Consider the following 25867-nt stretch of genomic DNA (forward strand, 5'->3'; position numbering starts at 1 on the left):
GAAATTATTGAATTTCGAATTAATGATTTATATTTCCAAATTTTCAGGATATTTATCTATGATTTCGCCCAACAAATTGAGCCAAAATGGGACCCATGTCTTAAATTGCACACTCTGTCAACGTGCAGGACAGCGGGATTCCCGTTCCGGAACCAATCACATCACCCCCCCCCCCCGGGGGGATCAAAAGTCAGCCGCTGTTTTAATCTTCTCCCAGTCACACACGAGAACCGATATTTTCTCTTATCAGCCAAAAAAAAAAAAATTCTTTTTTACTTTTATAAATATTTATCTTAGAAACTCACATTTTTTAAAACTATTTTAAAACTTTTAAATGTGTTTGGTATTTTCATAGAAAAACTGGTAAGAATTTTAACCAAAGAAATGATAAAAAAACTGAAAATTACTAAATTTTAAATCAGATTTAGTGACAATACTTTTTTTGATATTGATAACAATAAATTTACAAATAATAATAAAATTTTGTTGACATTTTCATTTGATATTTCGTAATTTTTTTATTTTTTTAACGATCTCTTATAATATTGAACTAAAGAAAAGACATATTTTAATGATTTTTTTTTTCCGATTTAGTAAGAAAATAAAGATATTTTAGTCTTGTTATAACTGTTTTTTCCGTATAACTAAATTTGCATTTTGCAGGCCCCTCCTCTCCAGTACTTGTCGGCCCAACACTGCATCCGATGTTAAACTATATTTTGACTCCAGTAAAGCAATGAACAATGTATTACATATTTCCACAATTCTCTAGTAAGTCTCCAGTAACTTAAAATACAAATATGTGTTGTATATGCGTTTTAATATTTATATAAAGTAAATACATCTTCACAGCAAAGGCCAACAAAACCATTAGCATAATGTTGACTTGCAGATCTTGCATCTTCAGTTTCAACACTTTCCTCAAGCTTGGAAGCTTAAGCAACCTCGTTACAGTTAAGAACTTCTAAATCTGAACCTTGGAGCCTTAAGCATCTCAGTGTTTCCAAATCGACTGCGATTTGCGGCCATACCCTTACTTAAGTTGGGAATAAAGTAAATTTTCAAGAGATATCAACTAAAGAGAAGTTGATATTGGTCCTTAAATCGATTCCCAATGTTTTTTTTTTTTTTTTTTTTTAACGATTTGATTTAGCTTTTCTTTCTGAGCTTGAATGAGCGGATCGTGGACTACAGTAGATTGGGCTTGAGTTGCTGAGTTAGAGAAGGCACAGATGGAGACTTATCTGAACGAGAACTTTGGTGACGTGAAACCTAAGAACTCCTCGGAGGAAGCGCTTCAGCGATGGAGAAAACTTTGTTGGCTTGTGAAAAACCGTAAGAGGAGATTTCGCTTCACCGCTAATCTCTCCAAACGATTTGAAGCTGAAGCCATAAGACGCTCTAATCAGGTTTGTTCTTTTGTACTTTGTCCCCTTTGTTATGACTATTTAGAAACTTTGAGGGAAGCTTAGAGGGAATCATACGCCTGGTCTTATTCTTTCGAAGAAGGCAAGTGGGAAAAATAGTATCGGACTGCAGTGTTTACTATTTTAGCTTTCATATTTCTCCTCCCCATCCCAACAATTGTCCCCATTGTCGATAAATCTGAATAACTATTTCGCTTCAAGCTCTGTTTATGGAGTTTTGATGCTGTTTATTAAAGTTTAGTTGACAAAAGTTTGATCCCTTTCTTCAACATACTGCTTTATATGATTCACAACTCAATTCAAATGGAAATCTGGGCTGGTTCTGAGTAATAAGTGAAGTGTTTTATCCTGGTGTATTTTAACAGGGGACGACTACTCTGCTCCCGAAGTTGCTTAAATCGAGCACAAAAACCAGGTGTTTACGTTAAGTGTGGTTTGATGCTCCTTTTAGGATGGACTATGGGAACTCACGGCACTTAATTACATTCAAGAAATTGCTATACCCCACTTAACCAATAAATTGTGTAGTATATGTAGATATATTACGCAAGGTGATAATCCATGATTTGGATTCCTTGCAGTGCCTATGTTTGTAAAATCTCAAGCGCAATGTATTGCGGATGAAAAGTTTCATCACAAGTGAAATAAAGATATAAAAGTAAAATAAATGTTTTGACTTCATAACTGCGCTTGAATATCCAACAATATACATTGTTAAGTCACTTGATTTTGGAATGAAGAGCCTATAGACATAATATTAGTAAAATGCAAGTAATGTCAAGAGTTTCCTTCTGATTGGTCTTTTCCCGAAGTCTGCCCACTTAGCATATCCTATCAGTTTTGTGGTTATGCTAAGTAGAATTGAGGGGTAAAAGTACTAATAACTTTATACTTGTGGAGCATTGATTAAGCAGAAAGAACAAATAGATTTTTGTCTTCATGTAAAGAGACTCTCAAGTTTGGTTGTTACTTATAAATTAACCAAATTCTCTTGAAGTATATGTTTGAGTAAAACATTGCAATTTCTTCATTTTTATATTCCTGCGATCCTTAAGTTTGAGATGAACACTTCCTAATATTCATCTCATGGACTTTGAATTTAGATTAAATAGTATGGCAGGATTATGGAATTTTGGTTTCTTAGTGTAATATCATGATATATTAACAGCTTCCCTAAATGCTTAAATTTTTAGGGTGGTGTGGAAGTTAACATAATAAATGTTGTGAAAATGTCCCAGAATCTCATTCATTGTCCTTTTTCCCAACTTCTATACACTGTAGGAGAAGTTCCGAGTTGCCGTCTTGGTTTCACAAGCTGCACTGCAGTTTATCCATGGTAAGAGGGTGAGCCTTCTTGTATTTGACCATTGATTTTTCTCTTATAAAGGTTTCTCATTTACATAATAAGAAAATTCTCACTCTCTCCAGGTCTAAAATTGTCAAGTGAATACACTGTACCAGAAGAAGTTAGAGCTGCAGGTTTTGAAATTTGTGCCGATGAGTTGGGATCAATTGTTGAAGGTCGTGATGTGAAGAAGCTAAAAATTCATGGAGGGATTGAGGGTATTTCAAACAAGCTCGCTACCTCTTTAGACGAGGGGTTATCAACATCTGAGCAATTATTAAATCAGAGGAAAGAGATATATGGAATTAACAGATTCACTGAAAGCCCGGCCCGGGGGTTTTGGATTTTTGTATGGGAAGCCCTTCAAGACACAACCCTCATGATACTTGCTGTTTGTGCCTTAGTCTCTTTGTTAGTTGGCATAGTAATGGAAGGATGGCCTAAGGGCGCACATGATGGAATTGGTATTGTTGCAAGCATATTGCTTGTTGTGTTTGTCACTGCCACGAGTGATTACAGGCAATCATTACAGTTTAAAGATCTAGATCGGGAGAAGAAAAAGATTACAATTCAGGTCACGCGAAATGGATTCAGACAGAAGATTTCAATATATGATTTACTTCCTGGTGATATTGTCCACTTAAATATTGGAGATCAGGTCCCTGCTGATGGACTCTTCGTGTCAGGTTTCTCTGTGTTGATAAATGAATCAAGTTTGACAGGAGAGAGCGAACCAGTGAATGTCAATGATCGAAACCCTTTTCTTCTTTCCGGAACTAAAGTCCAGGATGGATCTTGCAGGATGCTTGTGACTACTGTTGGAATGAGAACACAGTGGGGAAAACTAATGGCAACTCTAAGTGAAGGGGGAGATGATGAAACTCCCTTGCAGGTTAAGCTCAATGGCGTAGCTAACATTATTGGGAAAATAGGCCTTTTCTTTGCTGTTGTGACGTTCAGTGTTTTGGTCCAAGGACTGTTTAGCCGCAAACTACAAGAAGGGTCCCATTGGAAGTGGTCTAGCGGTGATGCTAGGGAAATTTTGGAATTCTTTGCCATTGCTGTTACTATTGTTGTTGTTGCGGTTCCTGAAGGTTTGCCATTAGCTGTAACATTGAGCCTTGCTTTTGCTATGAAAAAGATGATGAGTGATAAGGCTTTAGTCCGTCATCTGGCTGCTTGCGAAACAATGGGATCTGCCACTACTATTTGTAGCGACAAGACTGGCACTCTCACCACTAATCATATGACTGTTGTGAAGGCTTGCATATGTAGGAAGATAAAGGATGTAGGTAGCTCTAGAATCTCTTTTGATTTCTTGACTGACATTCCTGATTCTGCTATGAGAATTCTCCTTCAATCAATATTTAACAATACTGGAGGAGAAGTTGTCAGAGACAAAAATGACAAGATTGAGATTCTGGGAACGCCAACTGAGAGTGCGCTATTAGAATTTGGGCTATCCCTTCGTGGTGATTTCCTTCGGGAACGACAAATGTCAAAAATTGTGAAAGTGGAACCCTTTAACTCTCTCAAGAAGCGCATGGGAGTGGTTCTAGAGCTTCCTGATGGCAGCTTCAGAGCACATTGCAAAGGTGCTTCCGAGATTATTCTTGCTGCATGTGACAAGGTTATAGACTCTAATGGCAAGGTCGTTCCACTTGATGAAGAATCCATGAATGAGTTAGAGAATACAATCGAAAAATTTGCCAGTGAAGCTCTGCGAACTATTTGCCTTGCTTACATGGAGATTGGAAGAGGATATTCTGCTGAAAGTTCAATTCCTAGCAGCGGGTACACATGTATAGGAATTGTGGGTATTAAAGATCCAGTTCGCGCTGGTGTTCGAGAGTCTGTTGCCATTTGCAGGGCAGCTGGAATTACTGTCAGAATGGTTACCGGAGATAACATAAATACTGCCAAGGCGATTGCTAGAGAATGTGGAATTCTAACTGATGGCATAGCAATTGAAGGTCCTGAGTTTCGGGAGAAGAATGATCAGGAATTGCATGATTTAATTCCCAAAATTCAGGTGCATACTGATAATCATGCCATTTTTAATGTATTTTTTCAGTATTTTTGGCGCGCACAGAGAGATAGAGAGAGATGAGGGGATTAAAGGAAAAAGAAACACTCACAGATGCATGCATGCTATCCTAAACTTAGAAAGGTCAAGCCAGTTATTATGAACATGTCAAAATCTTATTAGAAATAACCAGGGGAAGGATTATGAGATTGTTGATCCAATTTATAATCGTTTACGGAGGAGAAATTTGTCTACTAACTACATGTCATGTGTATATTTCTGCATCTGCAGGTAATGGCTCGATCTTCACCCATGGATAAGCATACCCTAGTGAAACACCTAAGGACCACATTTGAAGAAGTAGTTGCAGTTACTGGTGACGGTACGAATGATGCTCCCGCACTTCATGAAGCAGATATTGGACTTGCAATGGGCATTGCTGGAACTGAGGTTTGTGAAATATGATACAATAATTTTTTCACGCTTGTGCGTGTGTAATCTTCAGTCCTACTTGTCATTAGAATTATGTAAATTGGACTTGTATGTTATGTTTCACCATGTTTATCTTAGAAATGCCACTACTCAAATATATTCTGAGAACCAGTCTCCTCCGCATCCCCTGATATGCATCACCGAGTATGAAAGTACTTGGGATGTACAAGATGGAAAATGGTGCTTTAAAGTATGGTCTGTGCAACAAGTAGAGAAATATTTGGCTCAACTTCGGTAGATGTTAACCTTACATTTAGTAGTCATTTCTCAATCCTCAAACTTCATTTTGTTGCCTATCAGTGGAAACTGGATAGTTCTTGACCTTTGAAAAGATTGTTATTCTAAATTCCTATTTATAAAACTTATATAACATTGCATTGTGAATTCCAGGTAGCGAAAGAAAGTGCAGATGTAATAATACTAGATGATAACTTTTCCACTATCGTGACTGTGGCCAAATGGGGTCGGTCTGTCTACATAAACATACAGAAATTCGTGCAGTTCCAGCTAACTGTAAATGTGGTTGCTTTGATTGTCAACTTCTCTTCTGCCTGTTTGACTGGTAAGTGAGCATGAAGCGCTTCTCTTATCTTTTTCCTACACAAAAGTCCTTCTGCAATGTTCTCTTATTTCCTCCATTTTTTGAATCCGTTTTTCAACTTCTGTCATGCAATATGTGAACTACTAGGAAATGCTCCCCTCACTGCTGTCCAACTTCTATGGGTCAACATGATCATGGACACTTTAGGAGCACTTGCGCTGGCAACTGAACCTCCTAATGAGGACTTGATGAAAAGGTCACCTGTTGGTAGGAAAGGAAACTTTATCAGTAATGTGATGTGGAGGAACATCTTGGGACAGGCTATATATCAGTTTGCTATAATCTGGTTCCTCCAGACCAAAGGAAAAGTAACTTTTCATCTTGAAGGCCCGGATACAGATTTGACATTGAACACACTCATTTTCAACTCCTTTGTATTTTGTCAGGTAAAGTTCAACCTTCACGACATTGGCAACAATGGCGTCTACTTTTTGTTGCACCAATACGGTTTTGTGGCTCAGATGACAGAAATTGCTTGGATAGAACTTACATCCATGTCTATTCGGAAAATATTTTCTTTGCAAATGCCCATATCTGATGTTTGTCTCTGGCAGTATATCTAGTGCTCTCTGATTTTGATATATTTTTGTGATGCAAATTCTGTCTGTAGGTTTTCAATGAGATCAGTTCCAGGGAGATGGAGAAGATAAATGTCTTTGAGGGCATACTGAAGAATTATGTATTTGTGGCTGTCCTCACTTGCACTGTCCTCTTTCAAATAATCATTGTTGAGTTCTTGGGCACGTTTGCAAACACTTGTCCCCTTAGTTGGAAGCAGTGGCTTGGTAGTGTTTTGTTTGGATTTCTGGGAATGCCAATTTCGGCAGCTTTGAAGTTGATCCCTGTGTGATCTGTCTGAAGTCGAGCTAGATAAAATAGGTACTTTCCTTCTTGTTGTGATGCTCTTACATGTAAATTGAGATTCTTGTTTTGCCTTATACCACGCCACCATCCAAGAATGTTTAGTATGAATTTCAGTAGGCCAGCAAGTTAAAGGCCAAATTTTGTCTATGTTTCTAGTGCTGGGACACAACATATATCCATTTTGCATGAGTGCCATCCAATTTCAATCTGATTTAAACTGTGTCAACCAAAAAACTTCCATATTGTGAGGTGAGTATTGATATAGATGAGTTGTATTTTTGTTAACTTCAAATATGTTTGATTATTATTTTTTTTATCCTTCTGCATTCTTTTACCCTTTATTATGTAGTAGATAAAGATGAATTGTGCACACTGCCTTGTTGTGTCTGCATACCTCATATTGCACAGTGGGGTTCATGCTTGTGTTCAAATTGGCCCTGCCTTAACCCTCTTTTATAATTGGCTGGACGCTGAGAATAGTGCTGGGCTGCTATTTGGGTTATCATCTCCCTGTATCAAATACGATTGAGTACTAGAATTGCTGACGAGTTATTTAACTGGGTTATAGTTTTGGAGGTCCAACATTTTGGGTGTTGGATAGTTTGCAGCAGGAGGTTTTAAGTTCAGTTTCAAACTCTCAACGCCCATGTAGTTTAAAACACGAGAAGAACGCCCGTTCTCAACTGGACGTGGCATGCCTTGACATCATGCAAAACCCGCTTTTAGTAACCTGGATTTTTAACTAGGAAACATGGATCCAGTGGGTTAGGAGCGAAATGTGACAAGTAAAATTCTTTGAAGTCAAATCGTTATTGTTTCTCATGGTGATTTAAAATTACGTCTGGCAGGTTGGCTGGCTCCCCACAAGCGATGGATCACAATTAATTATTTTGTCGGCTCAGTCATGAGAAGAAATGACCAGAGATAACAATTATGGGCGGAGACCACGATGTCAGTGTCGTTAGCAGCAAGCTTGGCCGCCTCATCATCGTCCTCTATAGAACTTAAAACCCATTGTACTGGAATTGTGTGCTCAATATTTTTGAAGAATATGCGCAATTGGACGGTTGATAAGGTTCATGATCAGCTAATTATACTCCTTAAGATTTTTGTCCTAATTCGTGTTTGAAAACATGTGCAGAAAGCCCCAAAATATGGAACGTGTTTTCAAACACGTTCCGAATAGTTAGCCACTCCTCGCATACCTGGTCTCGTCTCTGCCATGGCTAGTTTTCCCCATAAGCATTTGTTTTTTGACGGCGTAGTTATGACGTTTGCGGACAGTAAACTCACAAGGTGGTGATTGATTATGTGTTTAGACGAATCGTGGCTGGAGATTCTTGCACGAAAAGAAAAGAGGAAATTGTTGAAAGGGTAGGATGCCATTCCAAAATAGACGAACGCTCTGGGAAAAAGGATAACGGAGAAAAGATCATGTTTAGATGACACCATAATTGGGATTTCTTTTTTATATGTATGAAAATAGATGTCTATAATGTATCAGAAGACCGATGACAAGAAGGGATCATGACTATACATATAAACTATAAATTTTGCACAATATTTTTCAAAATCAACCGTTTTAATTTTTTAACAGAGAGGTCATTCTTTATTGGAATACATGAATACTTGAAAACAAACTACTAGCTCCGGTCTATAACAGAAGAGATAGTTTAACTTTTAATTTGGTTTTAAATATAATATTATAATTTGTTTTGTTTCTCATATTTATTTATTTTTTTAAAAGTAATTTTTATAATAGTTGCACATATTACAAATTTTATTAAATAGTAGTTCTATAGAATATTTTAAGAAAGATAACACCTAATTATTACAAATAACTAACTCAACAAACTTTCTTAATCTACTGAAATTAGTTAATTAGATTTTATATTAAGAACTAATAGTATATTAATTAGACAGCACACAGTTGTCATAGTTTGACTTAACCTCTCTTGATAGAATTAACTGTAGAGCAGATTTGAGGTATTACGCAGTCAATTACTCTCCCATCCATCATATCCTAAGATTATTCATTCTGTAGTTTTATCTTTTCTACTTTTTAATCCAAAATATAGACTCTGACGTTCACTTAGGACTGAATCTTATATGTAATCTTAAATCTTAACCATCCAACAAGGGATACAATTTCATTTTAATTGAAATTTGTAAAATCAAGGGCAACGCGTTCATGCTAAAAAAAGGCAGAAAAAACCAAGGGAAATCTCACATACAATTTCTTCGGTTTGCCCTTGAGTGGGCGCAGTGACACTAAAAATGCATTTTATCAAATGACTCGTAATTCAGCAAAAGTGGCTTGGGAGTTTCAAATTCAAAGACCTGAACACAGCGAAGCAAGTGAATGTATGGAGGCAAAAAAGGGTAGGGTTGGCCTTAAAGGCACCACTAGTGGCCAGACATTCAAGCAAATATAATTACATTCAGCTTTTTACACAACTTTGTGATGCCCAATATGCAACACAAAACCATGCATCCAATCACACCAACACACTTCTTATAAGTCATAACCCCTTTTTCAAGACACTAACAGTAGTAACAGAGCATCCCAAGCCCCGTAGGGTTGCTAAATTCATTACAAACCCACTTTCATGTGGGGGAAGCCAAGGTTAAAAAAAGTCCCAAGCAGAAGAAATAAAGAGAAAAGGGATTGGATAAAAATGGCAAAAAAGTAAGGTTAAAAAGCAAAACAATTCAGTATCATATCACTATCGCCTATTTGGCCCTGTTCATCATGTAGCTTTCCATGCCATATCTGGCAATTGTCCTTTCTTGTCCACTGAGCGCTCCAATATTTGCCCAGAGCCAGGATTCTTATTATTCACGTTTCCTCCTCCTCTCTTTGCTTCTTCCTCAGCGACACTTCCAATCAACGCCATACGATTTCTTGTCAATTAGTAATCAAACACCTTTCCTTTCATCGTTTTCTTTGGAGGAGAATATGTGTATGTTTATGTCTATTTTTTTGGGGAAAAAAAATTGAACTCATAACCTCTGAAACTCGTTAAGCAAATTCAAAATCTGATTTTCCCTAGTGGAATCCCTTAACTTGCGTCATGTTTGCCATGACCTTCTTGGTGATCAGGGAATGTGAGTCTTCTTCTCTTGGACGTAACAGCAGAACTAACTACAGAAGTCTCAAGCTTGTCGGTTGCCATCGATCCGATAGGCGGCGGAGGACTGGAGGGATGCATAATCTTGTCTCTTTCAGTTTTCTCCTTGTATAATCTCTGGATTAAATCATAGCACGCAACTATGTTTTCCTGTTCAGATTGAACTGTTACATTCTGTCCCTCAGCTAATTAAATTTCTGTATTTGTTATCGAAGAATAAATATAGAACTCACAATTTCGAGACTCCAGTGTTGAGAAACCGAACTCATCTTCAATTCCACGGCATTTCTTGTCAAATGCGGATCAATTGCCACCAAAGTAGCCGCCGCCGCTATCACAGAAGGCCTATGATCCATCAAATTGACCTCTGCATATTGAATCACACACACACACACTAGATCAATACACTAGTAATCACGTGAAAGTATGTTGATTGAGAAATCCATCTAATGTGATAAATGATTCTGAGATAACTTGCCTGTCATAAATGTGGAGATGAGCTGCATAATGTTGGACCAAATACGAGCTGGTGGGGATTGGTTGCAGAACTTTGAGATGAAATAAGGTAAAAAGGCAAAGGGAGTAGTGAGGTTCATGTTCCATTCTAATGCGGAGAGCACCAAAAGCTCCATTCTCTGAATCAATTTGCTTTCAAAGTTATAATCTTGTGAAGGAAACTCTGAAAGTGCCGGAACATCGCACTCCTCCATCTTAGAAGCCAGAGAAAGGCATGCGACTGATAGTAACCGAAATGCCCAACACTTGTCACTCTGCATAATAACATATCTGGTTTATAATTTAATTATATATTAATCAAGAATGATTGATAATACATGGAATTGGAATGGAATTCTTGGCGCTTGCAAAACAGGTGAACTCACATCAATGGACCGTCTACAAAGGAATCGGTCGAAGTATGTGACAGACAAGTAAGCCGTTTGAAAACGAAAGCCGAATGTTGCTCTTGTCTGGACTCAAATTCAGCAAAGAGAAAGGAAATTAAAGAAGGGTCAAAATCTACGATTGAAGTCTGATTAAGGAAGGAATGAATGAATCTCAATAAAAACAAAAGAGAATGGTTTTGGTGGACTAACTTTGAGAATCCAATTGATGGCATACAAGCGAGCAGTTTTGATCCAATCACTCAACAACAAAGATTCTTCGTCCCTTCCGAACCCAAATCCGATCTCTTTCTCAATCAAAACTTCCACATACTCATCATCCTCTGAAACACTAGAATCCTCAAAATGAACGTATAAATCTTCATCCACCGCCACTTCTCCTTGGTTTTCTTGGCAGAGAAGGCTGGACAGCGAATGATCCATTTTTATTACTATCTTAGAAATGAAGATCACATGTGGAGAGCATATATTTCTGGGTGATATCAGCTAGCTAATCAAGAAGAGGAAGATTAAGAGAAGCTGCGACGCAGAGGAGAAATCTGTGAGAGGTTGTTTATGGCAGTTAACGAAGGAAGGCAGTGAGATAATCAGGGAGAAATGAATAATGAGGATCATTGGCTGCGAATGAGGCGATATTTCAGCCGTTTAATTTATGTGGGGGAGTGGACAGTGCGTGTGCTATCGTGTGCAGGATCATGAATTGAGTTTCTGGGTGGGGGTAAGGTCGAGGATGATCAAGGTTTTGACCATAAAAAGCCTTCGTTTTTGGGAACAAGTTAACACGCAGGCAATGACTGTCGCTCCACACGCGAGCTCTTGCGGAGCGTAAGTATCACCGCCTCTCCCTAATGGCCCGGTTCGGGTAGCGGCTTTTTCTCGCCTGGGCAGAGAACCGAACGTGGGCCCGGTCCCACACTTGAAACCTAACCTCACTCTGCTCGTTCGAGTGGGTCGGGTTCCAGACAGGCGTGATGGAGGACCCATTAAGAGCCCTGATGCCCTCACCAATCCGTCAAATCAAATATTCATATCATTAACATTACTATTATGGATGGCTACTATTATTGTATAAGTACAATATCGTCTCTAAATAGAATCAACATTCTCCATAATTTAGTGATTGTTTCTAAAAAAAGTGATTTTATGATATGTAAGAATAATTTGAGAAATTAAGAGAGAAGGTAGGTGGTTAACAGTAAGATTCAGAGTTTTACGGGCGCAAAAAAAAAAAAAAGGTAAGATTCAGAGTATAGAATGATGAGCTTTCGACTATTTTTTTATTTTTTTAAAGAAGCACAAATTATATTTTATGTTTAAAATTCTTTTTTTCTTTCCATTTATTAGGTTATTGTTTTGTATACTAGGGCCGGTTTTGCAGCTGGAGATTTTATTTTCACTTTTAAGCTAATCCTCTTAATATTTTGTCCAAGATAAAAAACCTAAAACTCTTAATAGAAAGTAAATGAACGGAAACAAATGGATCGTTATAGTCAACTCAATAATTATTTTTTTGGTTGTCGGTGTTATTTCTAAAGTATATTGATCTCTGGGCACTATATATATATATATATATATATGTATATAACTGTCCACGAAACAATCTCACGGACATGGCCAACCATGAAGAATCTGATCTGCATTATACGCATCATATGAGTAAATTCATTTTTGACGCCTTTTATTTGAGTAAATTAATACTCATCCGTACGCTAAAATTTAAAATTCATTTATTTAAAAATACTAAATGATATTATATATTTACAATGTAGTACTAACTCTGATTCTTAATATAAGAACTTATTTGAATTTTATTTTGATCCTAAATATAAGATTTCAATTTACTTTGTCTTTCATATTTATCTATTTTTTTCAAAATACTCTTTATGATATTGGTAGTTCTAGCTAATACATTTGATTAGTAAGGATGTTTTAAAAAATATAACATTTATTTATTATAAGTAACTAACTTAACTAATTTTTTTAATCTAGTTATATTATTTAACTAGTTTTTATATCAGGAGTGTTTTGCACCTGATTAAAATCTTTCACTTTTCAAGTGTTCAAAATCTAAATGAATTTGCCCAGGTCAACTCCAAACATGTATTGAATGAAGTGTCAAATTTTAATCCATATATTACCTTGCCCGAAGTTAAAGCCAGCTGTTCTCGTCGCAGCAAAAATAATTTATGGTTTCCGGTCAATGTGTAATAAAAGACCTGAACGAACATATCTCTGTTTTCTAAAATAATAACGAAGACGATCAGTCTAGCAAGTTAAAAGGAAAAATATTTGAACATTTTATTAGAAATTATAATAAGCCGAAAAGGACAAAGGCGAAGACTTTCGTTCTTCCACTGGTCTTTTATTAGTACTCCCACCATGATACGAGAAAAGAAATTAATCTTTCTACAGTTTTTACATATTGCCACAGGCATAATAAGATGTTTAAATATATCCGAAAACATATATGAAGGAGCATCAGCGCTTAAAAGTTTTTTTTATATGTCTTAAAAGTTTTATTTCGTAGTATTTCTGTTTTGAACCGTTATTTGCTATTAAATTTGATTGTTAAAAACATTAGTCAAATCATATAATTTAATAGTTAAACTTAACGGTAGATAACAGTCAGAATATTTTTGCTAGGAAAATAAACTTTCACAATATTTTTGCCACCGGCTGTACTTGATTAATATATATAAGCAGCTTACTTAACATGTGCGACAATTTTTAAATATAATAATATCCTGATTGAGACTCATAATCTATACTCTATTTTTTTATGTTGACACTGAGATTTTGTCTTCAAACCGAATTGATTGAATGGAATAAGGATCGATGACGCTCATCGTCACTTTCAGCATTTTTTAAAACCAACTATTTTGCAGTCAATTTAATTAATTCCGGTCGTATTGTATAGTATTAATGAACACTGTTAATATAAGAGAATTTAATTTTATACTACCTCCGGTCCTAATTATAAGATCTCGTTTGTCGTCTACAAACGAAGTCTTATAAATAAGACTGGAAGTAGTAGTATATAATTAAAATGAATAACTAACCTTCTTAAATATTATGAAACAGTTATTTTTACTTATAACTAATTAGACAGGAAGTGCTTGTAAAAGAAAAAAAGGACAGGAGAAAGTATGCCAAAAGGAAAACTGTGTTAACTAGCATGACACATACCTGACTAGATTTAACCAAAGTCTAATAAAATCAGTTGAATCTGTATACGTGTGTGTTTTTAATAATTAAATCTATACACTACCTCTAGTTCTTAACATAAAATCCAATTGACTAATTAAGAAAATAAAAAAATTACTTTAAAATATTTATATTTATCTTTGTTTTGCAAACTAATTTACCTAACTTATAAATTGATATATATAATATAATGATACACGACCACATAAATAGGCTATAATTAAATAATTTTTTAAACTTAATTTTTTGTCTCACTAAATCAATCAATTGAAGATGATACGTAACAGTGGTGTTTGTAGTTGTGTGCTGTAATTTGTAAAATTACTTATGAGGAGGCTCCGCAGAGGCTCAAACACTGACATATGTGATCCGTAAGAAAGAAAACAAATGAAGAACGACGACTCGAGATTCCAAGTCACTGAAATATGATCTGAGGTCAGCCCCAAATCCGCCTTGCATCCCAGACTTGGACATTTCCTCACAGCTCATCATCACCTCCATCTCCCTAATTAATTAATGCTAATAAACAACTATTCTTCACAGATCTCTGCACCCCAAAATTTATGAAGAGATCCATTAGTCCCTTCACTTCTCCGCTAAACCAAACTAATAAAATAACTTGTACTTCATACATTTAACGTATAATTGATTGCCGTTTTTTGTGTGTACGTGTCAATAATGTCATCGTTTCCTCCGGCCTTCAACTTGTGAAAGTGTCCTCTAGCTCCATATATTATTGTTGCTTTTTCGCAGATGGCAGGGATAGGGTTCGGATGGATGATGAGGAAAAGTGAATCATATCCACAAGTCTGTATATATATATTTATGCTTTATATACACGCACACACACATATATAGACACACACACACACACACGAACAATGTTATGTATATTATGAGTTTAATTAATTTCAAGCAACCAAGGAGTTACCGATCTACGTACTTGACAGGCTAGTATTTGGGTGAAAATCAGCAAAAAGGCAAGTGAATGGTATCTCTGTATGTAGAGACTAGTCTTTTAGGACTAAATACATAGGATAGAGGGAGGCAAATGATGAGGAGTGTATAGAGAAGTGGGAGAGATGCGTAGGTGATGATGGGATGAGTTTTGTCGTCATCGATGGAGGCCGCTTCACTTGTCAACAAAGACCTAATTAGGTGACACTGGCGACCCTCCTGGCGCCTCCGTACGACGACGTTCTGCATGTAACGTTGCTATCCCTCGTCGTCTCAATTTCGCAGCTGCATATATTGGAAGCGTATATTTCCCACATGCATTTTGTTCCCAGCCCCGCAAGCACTGCAAAAGAAAACGTTAAAATTCAAATTAAAGCTCCCCTCCTCTCTCTCTCCCTCTCTTTTCATTTCCAATTTATTTTTCCACGGGGCCAACTCTGTATATATAATAAACCATCCAGCTACCTTCAATTCCTTCCCATATATGACACTGAAGTCTCTCTTGTACTGTTTAACGACCGTCCCCCCCTCTCTCTCTGCTTTTTATTTAAAAAAAATTGGATTTTATGACATAATCCCCCTCAAGTTATATACTAATCTTGTTCTTAATAGAAGATCTAGTTGTTAAGTTAATTTTGATCTTAAATATAAGACTTATTTATTATATTTATCAATTTTTTTTAAACTACCCATATTCATACTCTCTCAACCGTACCATAATAAACAGGAGAAGAAGGGAGGATATTTAGAAAATAATTATAGTGTTTTAAGAGAAACATGTCATATTTCTCATAATTAAATAACTTACCGAACTTTCTCAATCTAATCAAATTAGTTAAAATGACTTACATTAATGATTAGAGGAATACTATTGTTGGATCAGGCTAAGATTAAAAGGACACAACTTTACAAATAAGTTAACCTCCTCGAGTTTGAAAGTTCAAGCAATTATTGTGCATGATCAACTAACGACAAGGGTAGGAAGACTTTACCCATGATCCACAAGCATGAGAGTTCCTAAATCCTGTCAATCATGTGGTGATTTATATAATTCACAAGCATTTTTTAAGTCTGGAGATGTGTCTCGATGATCCCAATTAATGAGCTTTTAATTTCATGAGAGATGTAACTCATATACAAACTTTTTGTACAAAACAAGCCACATAAGATCAATATTACTGACTTGTCCCTTTATCCTGACTTGTCCCTTTATCCCTTTGGCTTATTCAGTCGAATCTTATGATTTTTCATTTATGATGCTCGATGGGTTTTTCCGTGTAATAATACCATGCTCCGATATATAATTAGGAGGGATCATGGAAAGCGAGGTGACAAGACAAGACTGGTATTCGAATTACTTTTCGAACCCCAAAATCTAAACATTAATTCAATAAGAATATGCCTAGCTCAAAGGCAATCAGTTACCAATTTATATATATATATAAATAATCAATTAACTGGAATCTCGCTTCAATCGGATCTCTCTCTCTCTGTTTTTTTTTTGTTTGAAAAAAAATGGTATTAACTGAGTTTTTAATTGTAATTTTGGACTTGGCTAGGTATGGAAGAATAATAATTGATGAATACAGTTGAATTGCTTACAATGTTTGGACTTAGCTAGGTATTACTCAAGTTGTTTACAGATCTAGCTCTCTCCGAAATAACCCCCCATTTATTGAAAAGCCAGCAAGAATTTTCTACATACTCAAATAGAGCAGTCCATTGATCAATGCTGGGACAAGCTAAGGTAAGCAATTCGTAGGAATGAGAAAACTGATGGCAAAAAAAATAAAAACTTCAATTAATGGAGAATAAGACAGCAATATATTGTCATATTTTACATCCCCCCCCCCCCCGGCACACACACACCCACTACTCTCTTTCGTGCTGATTCTTTTTAATTCTCGATTTTATTGTCAATATTGGCTCTGTTTTTGCATACGACATTGAAACATCTTATTAATGGAAAAGAATGACTGGCGAATAATCTTTAAGTGGGTGGCTGTGGAGTTTCAAGTTCGGTAACAATTTTCATTATAATTTTGTATGTTCAAAATAAAGAAGTTAGAGAAATTAAATATAATCTACGTTTGAAAATAAGACACACGCACACAAAATAAGTAGGAGTGGGACTTAGGATGGAAATGTCAAAGTGGCAATAAACCGTCCTTATGAAAAAAGTCGATGTTAGGTATGCATGGGGCTGCTTATATATATTGTGGACACTTCATCTTCTGAACTTTTCCCCTCCACCATGCATCCATCTTGTCAAATATAAATTACCCCTTCACTTTAATTTTCCCCCTTGTGAACCTACCCTGCAATGTTATAATCACCCTGCATGTATGTGTAAGTGCAGGAGTGCTGTGGGATCTTATATATATCAGCTTTAAAGAGATGACAGTTGTAAATTGTTAATGTGATGTGCAATTTATAGTGTACTATATAATCAATGCAAGTGTATTCAGGGTACAGATTAATTAATGACCCACGACAATATTGTCTCATTTTTAGGAACTAAAGAAAGAAGGAAAGAAGAAGAAATAGAATATATAGGTATATAGCACATAGAATCTATCCTTTAATTTGTTAATGGCTTGTTGGCTAGGGTTGGTTTTTTACGAAACAAAAGCATCAGGCTGGAGCGTTTGGATTCCAAGCCTGCATGGTCAGTTGCAGTAAATTGAACAGAGAGGTCATTTGAAAGTTGAAATAAATTAACGACTTTTGGAATGACTGGCATGAGGGGAAAAGCTGCACTGTGTGACTGACCTCTCTCCCATTCTCTCATCATTGACCAATTCAATTATGAAAGCAGATAAATAATAATAATCATGGAAAAGCATGGGGTATAGTTTGATCACTTCAATTCACTTTCTGAGTTACATATTACAGTGAAAGCCGGAAGCATCGATCACCTAGATGTATCAGTAACAACACTGGAGCCAACAAACAAGCTACGTAAAGAAAGAGACTTAAAAGCAAGAATTAAAGCGAGAAGAGGCTGGTGAGCTAGTTAAAAGTGATGCAGAAGACAGTGAAAATATATATATATATATATATATATTTATATATGTTTATGTAGCTAGGTTGGCTATCTAGGGAGAGCTAGAGAGATAGATAGATATAGCAGAGCATGATTGTGGAAGTAGGTGCCTAATATAAAGAATCTGACACGCAAAGAAGGGGAAGAAGTCGTTATACCCCACAAACACTTACTCCCACGGCATCTCTCTCATTCAACAAAAGTGCGTGCTGAGACTGAGAGATCTTACATTGTATTTCACAAGTCTCAGTGTGTGTTGGAGTTTTGAAATTTCCAATGCTTTGACTGTCCCTATCTCTCTCTCTCTCTCTTCAAACTTGGCACTCCCCGAAACCCGCTGGGCAGTGTGCTCACATGCCTGTTTTAGATCCAGTGAGTCTCCACCATCATATTCTCCATGCCTTGCGTGTTCGAGGCCACTTTTCTATTATATATAACAAAAGGCTTTGCCTTTTCTACGTCCAATTCCAACACATGGCCCTTGCGATTTTTGGACGTGTTTCCATGTTTTGAAACACCATGAAACAGTCACTTTGCGACAATAGCATCATTTCCAAACACTTGGGGCTTAATGAACACAGATAATAGAGAACCACCTCCCCCCACCCCCCTCCTCCTCCATGCCAATACCCACGTCATTTTGTGTCATATAATAATGCGCCAATGACCAAACCATATCATCACCTGCCAGCCGTTTACCTTCAATGCTGAGAATTCCCCCACCCACCCTCTATCTGATCTCTCTCTGTTTGTTTATAAGCTCCAGTTAACTCCATACGTAACTTAAAAAAGATGGTTAAATTTTTTTTTGGGTAAAATCTCAAAACTACCCTCAAAAAGAAGTTTGATTAATTAGTTTTAGAGTTCCATAGTAGAGGATATCAGCTGAAAAAAAATTAATGATTGAAAAAAAAAACATGTCATATCATGAAACTGTGTAAAAAACAGAGCAAGTAAAGGAGCTTCAATTTCGCTCCGAAAGGTTGCCTGGATTCTTCTAGAAGCCCGGTGAGAATGCGGATACATGGATTAGTGGCTGTTACATATGACAAGGGCGTGAAGCCCACTTTCTCTGAGTCCGAATACCCCTGAAGCCCACAACCAAAGTCTACGAGGTACACAGTTTGCTTGTCCACTTCATGGGACGAGGATTGATTCAATGCTGTTCTGTAATTACTTTAACAACACCTCGTCCTTGGTTCAGTTGGCAAGGGGGTTGGAAACTCTCACAAATGGAGTGGATTTGATCCTTAAGCTGGTTGAGAACCTGATGGAGGCATATTCACAACTGAGTGAAGTTAGGAGATTCCTACCTATTAAGTCAAAAAAAAAAAGCTTACTTGTTATGCTTTCATATCTTTAGGGACGGATCCTAATAGATCATGAGTTAGTTTTTCTGTCATTAGATGGTGGGTGAGTCGGATCTCTTTTCTAAAATTTTTGTACCAAAAAGAAAATACTTTAACAATATTGCCGGCAAGATATTAATGGGATGAACTGGAATTTTCAAATTAGTGTGGAAGTGATGATTATGCGCTTTCAACGGCATAATCATCAAATAAAGCTTCAGACAATGTCGTGTCGGTGATCTATCTATATATAGAAGTATCATTCATTTGTTTTCCCGCGATAATCGGATCGTCGTCGAACATTTCAGATTAGTTGTGTCCAAAGCATATTATTACATCCATCGTCCCTTCTTTTTCTTTTTGGCGCCAAATCAAATCGTCTCACTTTCTCACTTTTAATGATTCTTCCTTCTTCGGGGGTCTGGCTCTGGCCCCGTCCCAACTCATTCCCACTCAATCTCTTGATAATTCCATTTGGAAAGATCAGCTCAGCTATTAGGATCAATATGAATTGATATCTATAACCCATAAGAAATTGCATCATGCAGTTATTAACAATAGTATTCATCTCAGACATACAACCCTCACATCTAAAAAAATCTAAAGAGAAATATTTAAAGTTAAAAATGAGACATGAAACACACGGATCCATCCCTTGCCATGTAACTATGTTATATGGGTAATTAATAACCTTTTGGTTTGTTGTACAAAATTTGAAACACAGACTTGTATATATCATATTTTATATTTTCACTGCCGATGTAATAAGAAACTTGTTGGTTGTCACTCTTTAAACTCAGAGTCAGAGACATAAGAAACTTGTTGGTTGTCACTCTTTAAACTCAGAGTCAGAGACACTCAGCTATTAGGATCAATATGAATTGATATCTATAACCCATAAGAAATTGCATCATGCAGTTATTAACAATAGTATTCATCTCAGACATACAACCCTCACATCTAAAAAAATCTAAAGAGAAATATTTAAAGTTAAAAATGAGACATGAAACACACGGATCCATCCCTTGCCATGTAACTATGTTATATGGGTAATTAATTAACCTTTTGGTTTGTTGTACAAAATTTGAAACACAGACTTGTATATATCATATTTTATATTTTCACTGCCGATGTAATAAGAAACTTGTTGGTTGTCACTCTTTAAACTCAGAGTCAGAGACACATGCCCTGGTGAACCCAAAATCCAGCCCACCCAGAAACTTTTATCCTACCAGGAAAAAGTCATTTGTATTTTAATTGACGTGTGTATTTTGATATATTGATTGTGTGATTGGTTTCACATTTTCACTAAAACCCTCCGACATTCGCCGGGGTCAAATTCTAAGCAAGCCAATGTTTCCTGTGGTCGAATATTCCAAGTGACCTTTGTTCTTTGGATATAATAGCAGGCAGAGAAAATGTGGGATTTGGATATTATAAAAAGAAAAATCTCAGAGATATCTTTTTTTTTTTTTTTTCTGGGTGGGCAATCTTAGATATTTTAAGATAAGAATCACAGAAGGAAGATATATCGAAGTTCAGCTGATTTACCGCTTGAAAGAAGCAGCTAGCCATGCATGCAAGTGGATCGTAAAACCCCGAATTAATTTTAGGCGCCAAAAACTAAACCTCGTCTAATCAACGGTATGTAGTTTGCCGCTTAAGCGTATCAGAATCCTTCGCAGCCTCTCGCCCCCAACTTCCCTCCTCTCTCACATATGTGTGCCGCTGAATCTCCGTTTGATAAAAACCTCTTATTTTCTTCTATTCTATTATATAACTTCTTTCTTTCGGACAGACATCTTTTCCATTTTAATGGCTCATTCATCATCCAACTTAACCGTTTTCGTTTCCCTGTTCTGTCCCATCTTTATTCAAATCAGTCCCACACGTCGTAAGCTCTTCCATATCGGCATTCAATCTCATTAGAATTTCTAACACAAAGAAGCAAGCAGAGGTTCTTTCACCATGGGAAAGCGTAAGCCCCATATCCCACACCTTTTCTGCTAAGGAATCGTTGTTTTTTTTTTTTTTTGGTTAGCAGGTTTGATTGATAACGGTTCAATTTCTCTGTTTGTTGTGTAAATCCTTTGATCAGCATATGTCAATATCAAAAGTATGTAGTATGATTAAATTCAACGGAATTTCTTGTTTTAGTGTTGCCCCGACGTTCTCATGCTTTTGATATCTATGCTTTAAAATGTTTGAATTTCTGGGCTGTTTCGTTTTTTTTTTCAATTACAATTATAGCCAAGACGCGAATGTTGAAGTTCGTATTCCCTGTTAACTGCAGGTTCTCAGCGTAGAAATGCTGCCATGTTGGACAGCAATGATGACGGTTGTGTGAGCTTGTTCTCACCAGTCCGTTCTGCTCTCTTGGAGGTGTCAGGGGCCGAAGAAGTGCACTTAGATCAAGATAGTTTGCTCGACCGAGCTCTGGATGCTTTAGATGAAAAGAGGTAGCTACTGACATCTACGATGGCTACTTATAGAAGAGCGTTAACCTTGCAATGATGTGATTAATGAAATCATATTTCTCATGTCCATTTCTTGTTTCCGCCCCTTCTTGGGTCTAAAGGACATTTGTTGTTTTCTTGGATGAAGGGGTTCCACAAGGGAGAATGCTTTGTCATTTATCGTTGAAGCATTCACTAACAATACGCAGTATCAGTTTGTGGAGACGAAGTAAGCATTTCTCATATAAATTAGAAATTTTCTTTTACTATTTTGTTTCGTTATGTTATTTGCTTTATTTTTCCGAGAGCAATAATAAGATGGATTGCTATTGCTGGGTTTGTCAAAATGCCACCATATCTTTAATAATTCAAAATGAATAACGCTTTCTTTGGGCATGCTTCTCTTTGTCCTTCAGGGTTTTAATTCAAGTTAGACTATAAAAAGTTTCTGTTAAATCATGGGTGATAGATTCTTTTTAGGTTATGTAACTGTCGCTGCGTGTCCTTTCTAGATTTGCCACCCTATTGCATCAGTGTATTGGTTCAATAAGAAAGGGATCCAAAAATGCATCTGCAAAGGAGATTGCTCTGGCTTCTCATGTCCTTGGTGAGATTTTGATCAACGTGCTCGGATTCCACGTTGTCTTCATTTACTTGAATATTTATTTTAACTTCTTTACAGGCTTGCTGATATTGACTGTTGGATACGGTGATAAAGCACATGAGATATTTGAAGAATCCATCCGTTCTCTTGACGAATCTCTTTCATCTGGAACAGATGTTTCAAAGATATCAGTAAGTATTTTTCCAAAATTATGCTGGGTTTGGTGTTCAATTTCTCGCTATTGATTCTTGAGAGGCCATGATGGTGTTTTTTACTTTGCTCAGTTCCATGTATTTTATAGTTGGTGGAGTGCTTGGCTATCATCACTTTTGCTGGGGGGAATGATCAAGAGGAGACTCAGAGATCAATGGACATGATGCGGGGGATAATTAATCCTAAACATGGTTCTAATGTATGTTCCTGTTTCAAAAATATTTATGGTTGTTCTGTGGTTTTTTTACTCTCATTATCAGTGCTTACGATCTAATTATAAATAAGAATGTCTTCTTTCTATATTGACGTTCCTCATTTTTCTTCCTTAAATTTACTGCTTGAGTTATTTCATTTTCTAGGCAGTTACAGTCAAACCCTCAGCTCTGTTGATAACCACTGTGGTGTCTGCCTGGTCCTTTCTCCTCTCCACCATGGATGAAGTGAAGCTAAACTCTAAAAATTGGCAAAAGTAAGCAATCTTCTCGCTGTGCAACCTGTTCCAGTCCTTTCCTGCCCTATATTACGTGCAATTCTTGCATTTTGCCGGTGGCTATGGATTGTCATTAGACAATCATCCTGTTTGTTGCTTCCAAAGATAACCAATGAACCTGACTAATTGATTCGGATTTTTCATGCAGTTACGTATCTTATTTGTCAAGTCTTCTAGACAAGGAAGACCGATCTATACGTAAAGCTGCTGGTGAAGCACTGGCTCTAATTTTTGAGATTGGAGTTATTGAGAACTTTTCTGCTGAACCTAAGAGCGCAAGTGACATGATTGGAGAAGAGAGTGAACCACGGGAAAGTTATGCACATATCCACGGATTGAAAGGGAAGGTCATAAATCAAGTTAGAAACCTTTCAGTGGAGGCTGGAGGAAAAGGTTCTTCCAAGAAAGATCTTAACAGTCAGAAGATCTTGTTTCGAGATATCTTGGAGTTTTTTGAGGTAATTTATGTCTGTATTGCTTATATTCCAAGCTCTATATTGTTTGTGGCTTACTTCGGTTCATAAGCTGATATTGCTTGTGATACCAGCATGGTCACTCTCCTGAAATTTCAATGAAGATTAATGGTGATTTGCTGCGGACATCATCATGGACCCAATTGATACAGGTATTTCTGGTTCCTTCTATTATCTCCTGCGGAGCTCTCCTTTTCTGTATTGCTGTTTTAATTTGCCTTTTCTTCTTGCAGTTGAACTTTCTTAAACTTTCTTAAGCGTTTCTTGGTGGAGGGTTTGTTAAGCACATGCAGGTTGGTGTTCTATTGGTAGTAGTCTTCTATATATATTCTGGAAAGATTGTGTTTACTGATTAGTTGGGCCCCCTTGCCCCTCTTGTTTTATCCCCCAACTTCCCTTGGAAAATCAGGAAAATGATCTCCTTCACGATGTCTTCAACTTCACACCCAAGAGAAGGAACTTGAACTACAGAATCCATCAAATGACTGATTGTGAAAAGGTGATTTCTCACTCAGGTTGTACTTAGCCATCTTGTGTTGCATTTAAGTATTAGAGATTTTCCTCTTATCTAATTGGCTGCTATCAAGTACTACCTCCTATCCTCAATATAAGAGTTAGTTAACTAATTTGAGCAGATTAAGAAAATTAGTAAAGTTAGTTATTTGTAACAAATAAGTGTTGATAAAGTTAGTTATTTGTAATAAATAAGCATTGTCTTTCCTAAAATATTCTTACTAATTAAGTATATTGGCTAACACTACTGTTATTATAAGGACTACCTCAAGAAAAATGAATAAATATGATAAACAAAGTGGATTGAGATCTTATATTTATAACGAAAATGAAAATCAAACGAGTTCTTATATTATTATAACCCGAGGTAGCAACATCCATTTTTCCTTCTCCTTTGCATCACTCTCTGATCTCCATTATATTCTCCCGCAGAGAATGTTTAAGTCTTCAAACTCTATTGTAAACAAGGAAAAGACACAATCACTTAAGAAGCAACGGATGTTATCTGAGGTTTGCATTTTCTCCCCTTATAAAGAATATCCACATCCATTGCAGGTTCCCTATTATAGCGGCCCTTATTTTTTCTTTCTTTAATTTCTGCTAACAGGGCAGAAACTTGGGCCATTACGCAGTGAATATGGCTGAAGAAGTCATGAGTTATTGACTGGAGACCGGAATTATGATGATAGCCGGGATTGACTCATTCACTGTGGCTGTGGTTGTCCCCGTCGACTCACTGGAACGCTTTTTCTATATTTGCGAAGTTCTACCCTCACACCATCACGTTGTTATAATGCCAGATAGCCCTAAAAGATCGTTATAGAACATATAATACAAAACAATAAAAAAAGTTATACTATTATTTGTAAGTTATGTGTAAACCACGAGACCTTCATTTTCATATTCTATTAGAATGGTGCGCATGTCTGTGGTCAAGCAGACACGGTATCGCATAGAAAAAGTGTGATGAATTGTTCATCCTCAAAATGTTTGACTGCCCTTCTAGGAGTCTACTTGAATCTTTTTCTACAGCCATGTTTTGTAATTGTATTTTCTCATGTGAAGTAGAAACGATTGCTTTGAATATTTGTTCCATAGGCTTTGAGTTAGAGAAATATTTGTGCTCCAATCTAGTATGAGATGTTTGGAGGGAGGGATCGTTTTGGGGAATTTCCTAGTAGTGGTGCATCCAATTAAGGGATATGCTTGTATAATACAGCGTCTCTCTCGCTATAAATGAACAAATAGCAATTGGAGTGTGTTAAACTATGGTGAAAGTTTGTGGATGGTAAAGAGCATCAGGCTTGAAATGGTTCGGCCATACGGATGTGCGACGAGCAGGCAAGAGAGATGAGGTAATTACTAATTAGGCTTCATTATTTTGTCCGGTTATTTTAATGTAAATCTTACCATAACGATATTTTACAGCCTTTACCAAAAAAAAAATTATTAGAATAAAAATGGGCTAAAATACCGATTTTATAAATAAAGGAGAAGTTGTTGTAAATTCGTAATTTCAAGCAAAAGTGTATAGTGATCAATAATTTACTCATCTTTTAAATTATCGATGCCTGTACATTTGCGCAAGCGTGTTTTCAGTTTGTCTTCGGAAGCTCCACAATCGGCAACAGGGAAAAAAGACAGGAAGAATCCGGTGAAGCAAGAATAACCGACTGCTTGTTTACATACACGCTACTTTATTTACCGCAAAGTAGTACAAGAAAACGTCTATATCAATAGTACTATGGCTCTTACAGGAAAATATGAATAAAAT

General features: G+C 36.6%; 2 protein-coding genes and 1 pseudogene across 3 annotated transcripts; 2 read left to right on the top strand and 1 right to left on the bottom strand.

Moving 5' to 3' along the window:
• Positions 1 to 915: 915 nt before the first annotated feature.
• On the top strand, positions 916 to 7873 carry LOC114761668 (calcium-transporting ATPase 1). Of its 2 annotated transcripts, XR_003742179.1 has the most exons (9): positions 916 to 1409; positions 2709 to 2763; positions 2856 to 4804; positions 5090 to 5248; positions 5681 to 5852; positions 5979 to 6277; positions 6502 to 6770; positions 6912 to 7004; positions 7604 to 7873. XR_003742179.1 is itself a non-coding variant. In XM_028951089.1 (8 exons), exons 1-7 carry the CDS (start codon positions 1233 to 1235, stop codon positions 6739 to 6741), a joined length of 3051 nt encoding a protein of 1016 aa, XP_028806922.1. In that variant the 5' UTR covers positions 916 to 1232; the 3' UTR covers positions 6742 to 6770; positions 7604 to 7873. The 2 variants fall into 2 exon arrangements, 1 of the variants encoding a protein (XP_028806922.1); XM_028951089.1 differs by lacking the exon at positions 6912 to 7004.
• A 1305-nt stretch (positions 7874 to 9178) lies between these two features.
• LOC114761701 (cyclin-D5-2-like) lies at positions 9179 to 11468 on the bottom strand. Its single transcript, XM_028951129.1, has 5 exons — positions 10981 to 11468; positions 10768 to 10854; positions 10365 to 10656; positions 10120 to 10253; positions 9179 to 10036 (listed from the first exon to the last, which is right to left on the bottom strand). The coding sequence occupies exons 1-5, from the start codon at positions 11209 to 11211 to the stop codon at positions 9818 to 9820; spliced, it is 963 nt and encodes a 320-aa protein (XP_028806962.1). The 5' UTR covers positions 11212 to 11468; the 3' UTR covers positions 9179 to 9817.
• Positions 11469 to 21289: 9821 nt separating this feature from the next.
• LOC114761624 (interferon-related developmental regulator 1-like) lies at positions 21290 to 24784 on the top strand (annotated as a pseudogene).
• Positions 24785 to 25867: the final 1083 nt, after the last annotated feature.

The sequence above is a fragment of the Neltuma alba genome, unplaced genomic scaffold (genome assembly GCF_004799145.2).
Source record: "Neltuma alba isolate B1F8T4 unplaced genomic scaffold, ASM479914v2 tig00011128_pilon, whole genome shotgun sequence".
Taxonomy (NCBI): domain Eukaryota; kingdom Viridiplantae; phylum Streptophyta; class Magnoliopsida; order Fabales; family Fabaceae; genus Neltuma; species Neltuma alba.

What these genes read in the sequence shown, in the direction of transcription:
- LOC114761701 (XM_028951129.1), bottom strand. Translation starts at nt 11,211, where the DNA reads ATGGATCATTCGCTGTCCAGCCTTCTCTGCCAAGAAAACCAAGGAGAA. An exon ending in CCATCAATTGGATTCTCAAA is followed by an intron (nt 10,855 to 10,980) that starts GTTAGTCCACCA and finishes ATTTGAGTCCAG; the next exon opens with ACAAGAGCAACATTCGGCTT. An exon ending in AACACTGGAGTCTCGAAATT is followed by an intron (nt 10,037 to 10,119) that starts GTGAGTTCTATA and finishes CAATCTGAACAG; the next exon opens with GAAAACATAGTTGCGTGCTA.
- LOC114761668 (XM_028951089.1), top strand. Translation starts at nt 1,233, where the DNA reads ATGGAGACTTATCTGAACGAGAACTTTGGTGACGTGAAACCTAAGAAC. An exon ending in ATTTAATTCCCAAAATTCAG is followed by an intron (nt 4,805 to 5,089) that starts GTGCATACTGAT and finishes CTGCATCTGCAG; the next exon opens with GTAATGGCTCGATCTTCACC. An exon ending in CTCTTCTGCCTGTTTGACTG is followed by an intron (nt 5,853 to 5,978) that starts GTAAGTGAGCAT and finishes GTGAACTACTAG; the next exon opens with GAAATGCTCCCCTCACTGCT.